At 51.4% G+C, this 6,000-nt stretch overlaps 1 protein-coding gene and 1 long non-coding RNA gene across 19 annotated transcripts in view; both read left to right on the top strand.

The window, feature by feature from the left end:
* Window positions 1–972, top strand: part of PTPRS (protein tyrosine phosphatase receptor type S) — a 134,915-nt gene extending 133,943 nt beyond the window's left edge. For 14 of the 18 annotated variants that reach the window (XM_037738414.1, XM_037738413.1, XM_037738416.1 and 11 more), the window contains one exon: window positions 383–972. In XM_037738414.1, coding sequence (XP_037594342.1) covers window positions 383–451 — 69 coding nt within the window. In that variant the 3' untranslated portion in view covers window positions 452–972. The remainder of the gene's footprint in view (window positions 1–382) is intronic. The other 4 variants (XM_037738410.1, XM_037738411.1, XM_017528389.1 and 1 more) reach the window with 2 other exon arrangements.
* A 43-nt stretch (window positions 973–1,015) lies between these two features.
* Window positions 1,016–1,745, top strand: LOC108304269. Its single transcript, XR_001825185.2, has 2 exons — window positions 1,016–1,376; window positions 1,407–1,745. It is a non-coding gene; the product is annotated as an uncharacterized LOC108304269 (long non-coding RNA).
* The last annotated feature ends 4,255 nt before the right edge of the window (window positions 1,746–6,000 follow it).

Below are 6,000 nucleotides of genomic sequence, written 5' to 3' on the forward strand. Positions count from 1 at the left end.
GGCACCTGTAATCCCGGCTACTTGGGAGGCTGAGGCAGGAGAATCGCTTGAACCCGGGAGGCGGAGGTTGCGGTGAGTCGCAGTCTTCACCACTGCACTCCAGCCTGGGTGACAGAGTGAGACTCCATCTCAAAGAAATAAAAATGCAAAGATGACTAGAGCCTCCAGGCAGACGGGGCACTCCAGATGGAGAGCCTGGCTGTGGATGGCAGGAAGGTGTGGCATTGCCCAGTTCATTTGGGGAGGACCCTGGGGGCCAAAGAGACCTTCTGCAAGAGACATGCACCAGTCTAAGGAGCTTGGCCTACTCCTGAGAGCACTAGGGAGCCCTGGGAGGTGTTAGAGCAGGGGAGGCGCTGACGGTTCCCCTCTGCTCCCCCAGGACGAGTACCAGTTCTGTTACCAGGCGGCACTGGAGTACCTCGGAAGCTTTGACCACTATGCAACCTAAAGCCATGGTCCCCCCGGCCCGACACCACCGGTCCCGGATGGCCCCAATGCCTCTGCCCCTCCGGGGCGGACCTCCTGAGGCCTGGAACCCCAGTGGGCAGGGCAGGAGGCGGCGGCACAGCGGTAGCCCTGCACCGTTTCTGGGGAGGACGACGCAGCTCTTCCAGCCCCCCACTGGTCCCAGGCCCCCGCCTTCCAATACTTGGCACATTCCTCCTTTCCTTCCAATTCCAAAACCAGATTCCGGGGTGGTGGGGTGGGGGGATGGTGAGCAAATAGGAGTGCTCCCCAGAACCAGAGGAGGGGGGCGCAGACTGACCCCTCGCCTCCCACCCCCGCCCTGCCCTGCCCGTGGTAGTGGGGGGACCCGGGAGGCTCCTCCCTGCCCTGCAGCCTGGGGACACTGGGCTGGGACCAGAATCCAGCTTCCTTTTAGAATTCTCAGTGTAACTGTATCCCGTGACATTTCCTCTTTTTTTTTTTAATAGTGTATTTTTCTTTCCTTTTTTTTTTTTTTTTTTTGTGGACCAGCCTGGACAACATAGCAAAACTCCACCACTATTTTTTTTTTTTTTTTTAAAGAAACAAAAGACTTGACAGTCAACGACTTTCAAAGAGAACAACTTCAGCTTATTCATATTCTATTCAAAGACGGTCTATTTTTTCACTGTAGACAACGTCCTTGTGTGATGGTTACGTTCGCAAATGTGCGTGGCGGGCCCGTGTCTTAGCTTGCTTGAATCTTCCCCACCATCAGAAAGTGTGCTTTGCTCACAGAAGAATGGGATGTCCTGTTTTCTTTCTGGCTTCCCCCCGCCTTTTTGTTTCATTTTTATAAATTAAATTTTCAGACATATCAAATACAGTTCTGAGGGTAGGGTCATGGGGGAACTCGGACCCAGTGGTGTTGGGTTCGAACCCGCGGGGTAGGGTTGAGGGGGACGCTGCTGTAAGAGGAGTGAGATGACGGTGCTCCCCCCCGCCCCCGCAGCCTGAGCTGTCTGCCACCCCCTAGGAGACGGGGAGGATCCTACTTCTTTGGGGACAGTGGCTGTATCCTGCATTACATCAGGGACCCTTTCCCCCGGACTGTGGGGCAGTTTGGGAGCAAAACCAGAAGGACGGGACCCCCTCCACCCATCCCCCCGAGCAAGCAAGTTGTTCCTCTTTGTACAAGGGCAGATCTGCGGTTCCTTTCCACACTGTTTATTCCAGCAGAAGCAGCCGGGTGGTTTTCCCACCCCCGCGTATGTAGATAAATCGACTTTGTATTAAAGGAAGATCGTCCGACCCGGCTCATTGTGGAGTCTTTGTTGTGCCCCTGCCTGTGGAGTCTCGCCCCTGGGGCAGGCCAGTGGGTAGGTGGGGCCTAGAAAGCGGATCTCCCTTCATGGTGTCACGTGTCAGAGGAGTTGGCCCAGAGAGGTGCTGTTGCCTAAGGTCACACAGCAATGAAGTGGCCAGGCCAAGATTTGAACCCAGAACCCAAGCCCTGGCCCGGTAGGGGCTGCCTTGCGTTCTTACTCTAATAAGAGACCATGATTGAGAATTTACCATGGGCCAGTCACTCTGAGATAGAAGTTATCAGCCTCTTGACCAGGTGCGGTGGCTCACACCTGCCATCCCAGCACTTCGGGAGGCCAAGGCAGATGGATCACCTGAGGTCGGGAGTTCGAGACCAGCCCAGCCAACACGGTGAAACCCCATCTGTACTGAAAACACAAGCATTAGCTACATGTGGCTATAATCCCAGCTACTCGGGAGGCTGGGGAAGGAGAATCCCTTGAACCCCAGAGGCCGAGGTTGCAGCGAGCTGAGATCACAGCCTGGGCCAAAGACTGAGACTCCATGTAAAAAGAAAAAAAAGTTGTCAGCCCCACTCATTAGGAAACTGAGTCTCAGTGAGGGGCACACAGTGAATATGAGGTGGCGCTGGGACTCGTACCCCACCCTGTCTCACCTGCAACCCTGAACATAGCACTGTGCCGCCTTCTCCACGCACCGTGGGGAGGAACTGAGTCCATGGAGGGAAGCAGCAGGTTAGAGACACTCTTCTCCATCCTCTAGGCCACCCAGTGAGCGGACCCATGCACTGAGCCAGTCACATCCCTGGGGACAGAGGGTGAACCATTGTGTATCTGTACCCTTGCCCAAGTCACTTACAGCCCTGACACGCCACCCACAGGTGGACGAAAGATCCACCTGGATCAGAAGGGGTGATCTTAGTGAGACCAGGGACCCAGCTCAGGGAAGAAGAGGGCTATGTCTCTTAGAAACCAACAGATAAAGTAGTCACAGCAGTACAGATGTGAGCCGCACCACTAATAAACTTAGCCAATAGATTTAAGAAACCCTGGTATCCCCTCCCCCCAACATTCTCAAACAAACAGGGAAAATTTGTGAAAACGGCACAGATTTTCGCAAATTCCAAGAAACAAATATTAGATAAGGTATCCTGATCTTGGCTCAGAAGAGGAATTAGCCTCCCCTGGAAAAGGGGAGAAATTTTAAAACACATTTTTTTGGGGAGGCGGAAGGGGGACAGAGTCTCGTTCTGTCCCCCAGGCTGGAGTGCAGTGGTGTGACCTCAGCTCACTGCAACCTCTGCCTCCCAGGTTCAAGTGATTCTCCTGCCTCGACCTCCTGAGTAGATGAGACTAGAGGTACCCACCACCACATCCAGCAAATTTTTTATTTTTTTTGTTTTTAGTAGAGACGGGTTCACCATGTCGGCCAGGCTGGTCTTGAACTCCTGACCTCAAGTGATTCACCCACCTCGGCCTCCCAAAGTGTTGGGATTACAGGTGTCAGCCACCATGTCTGGCCTTAAAACACATTTCTAAATGAAACATGTTAAATCAGTGTAAGCCGGGCACAGTGGCTCATGCCTATAATCCTAGCACTTTGGGGAGAAGATAGGGAGACGCTGCCTCTGGGGAAAAAAAAAATCAATTTGAAAGTTAAAGTTTTTCAAGTTGAACAACAATTCACATAGTACATTATGGGATGTATAACCTGTGGGATGCAGCCAATGCTATGTTCAGAGAAAAATTCATAGCCTTGAACACATTTACTCTAATTTTTATTTTGAGGAAGGACTAGCTCACTTTGTTGCTTAGGCTGGTCTTGAACTCCTGGCTTTAAAAGGTCTTCCTACCTCAGCCTCCCAAAGTGCTGGAATTACAGGCATCAGCCACTGTGCCTGGCCTAACACACTTTAAAGAAAATCAGATGATTTTTTAAATAAGTCAACTTTTAAAGTTAATGAACCCAGTTTTCAATTGAAATCACTAGAAAATAAAAAAATAAGTGAAGATAAAAATGGAAGTATTTTTTTTGGAGACGGAGTTTTGCTCTTGCTGCCCAGGCTGGAGTGCAATGGCGCGATATTGGCTCACTGCAGTCTCCGCCTCCCAGGTACAAGCGATTCTCCTGTCTCAGCCTCCCAAAGCTCACATGCCAGGAATGCACCCAGCTATTTTTTTTTTTTTTTTTTTTTTTAGTAGAGACAGAGTTTCACCATGTTAGGCTGTTGGTAAACTCCTGACCTCAGGTGATCCACCTGCCTCTGTCTCCCTAAACGCTGGGATTACAGGCATGCAACACCACACCCAGCCTGGAAATCACTCTTAATTGGGCATTTTGATGTGGTTCTTTTGCACTTACAAAATCAAAAACCTTTCCTTTGAAAACTCCAAAAACTTTAGGCAAAGGTAATAAAAAAGAGAAAGTACAAATAATATCAGAAAAATGGGGATAGAAGGCATTAGAGATGAAGTTTTGTTTTGTTTTTTGGGGTTCTTTTTGAGATGGAGTTTTGCTCTTGTTACCCAGGCTGGGGTGCAGTGGTACAAACTTGGCTCACGGCAACCTCCGCCTCCCGAGTTCAAGTGATTCTCCTGCCTCAGCCTCCTGAGTAGCTAGGATTAACAGGCATCCCCCACCATGTCCGGCTAAGTTTTTGTATTTTTAGTAGAGACGGGGTTTCTCCATGTTGGTAGGCTGGCCTTGAACTCCCAATCTCAAGTGATCCACCTGCCTCAGCCTCCCAAAGTGCTGGGATTACAGGTGTGAGCCGCCTCTACTAAAAATAGAAAATTAGCTGGATGTGGTGGCTCATGCCTGTAATCCCAAGCTGCTCAGGAGGCTGACGCAGGAGAATCACTTGAACCCAGGAGGCAGAGGTTGTGGGGTGCCAACTTTGTACCATTGCACTCCAGCCTAGGCAATAAGAGTGAAGCCCCATCTAAAAAATAAATAAATAAATTTGAGGCTCAGCCAGGTGCGATGGCTCACGCCTGTAATCCGAGCACTTTGGGAGGCCAAGGCAGGCAGATCACCAGAGGTCAGGAGTTCGAGACCAGCCTGGCCAATGTGGTAAAACCCCATCTCTACTAAAAATACAAAAATTAGCCAGGTGTGGTGGCAGGCACCTGTAATCCCAGCTACTCGGGAGGCTGAGGCAGGAGAATCAGTTGAACCCAGGAGGTGGAGGTTGCAGAGAGACAAGATCGTGCCAGTGTACTGCAGCCTGGGTGACAGAGTGAGACTCCATCTCAAAAAAAAAAAAAAAAAGTTGAGACTGAAAAAGAGGTCAAGTCTCATCCAAGATCAAAAAGACGGGAGGGACGGGCGCGGTGGCTCAAGCCTGTAATCCCAGCACTTTGGGAGGCCGAGGCCGGTGGATCACGAGGTCAAGAGATGGAGACCATCCTGGTCAACATGATGAAACCCCGTCTCTACTAAAAATACAAAACATTAGCTGGGCATGGTGGCGCATGCCTGTAATCCCAGCTACTCAGGAGGCCGAGGCAGGAGAATTGCCTGAACCCAGAAGGCGGAGGTTGCGGTGAGCCGAGATCGCGCCATTGCACTCCAGCCTGGGTAACAAGGACGAAACTCCGTCTCAAAAAAATAAAAAAAGACAGGAGGTGGTGGAGCCTGTACTTGGGGCCCAGGTCTGCCTGTCTCCTTCCGCCTCAGCAAGGGGGAGGTCAAGGCATCTCTGAGCACTGCCTGATTAAGGTCAACACTGGTCATACTCGGGCGCAATGGCTCAGCCTGTAATCCCAGCACTTTGGGAGACTGAGGCGGGCAGATCATGAGGTCAGGGGTTCGAGACCAGCCTGACAAACATGGTGAAACCCCATCTCTACTTAAAAATACAAACATTAGCCGGGCGTGATGGCGCACACCTGTAATCGCAGCTACTTGGGAGGCTGAGGCAGGAGAATCACTTGAACCCAGGAGATGGAGGTTGCGGTGAGCAGAGAGCGCAACATTGCACTCCAGCCTGGGCACAGAGCGAAACTCCGTTACAAAAAAAAGAACAGGCCGGGCGCGGTGGCTCACGCCTGTAATCCCAGCACTTTGGGAGGCCGAGGCGGGTGGATCACGAGGTCAAGAGATCGAGACCATCCTGGTCAACACGGTGAAACCCCGTCTCTACTAAAAGTACAAAAAATTAGCTGGGCATGGTGGTGCGTGCCTGTAATCCCAGCTACTCAGGAGGCTGAGGCAGGAGAATTGCCTGAACCCAGGAGGCGGAGG

This window comes from Cebus imitator, unplaced genomic scaffold, assembly GCF_001604975.1.
Source record: "Cebus imitator isolate Cc_AM_T3 unplaced genomic scaffold, Cebus_imitator-1.0 Scaffold53, whole genome shotgun sequence".
Taxonomy (NCBI): domain Eukaryota; kingdom Metazoa; phylum Chordata; class Mammalia; order Primates; family Cebidae; genus Cebus; species Cebus imitator.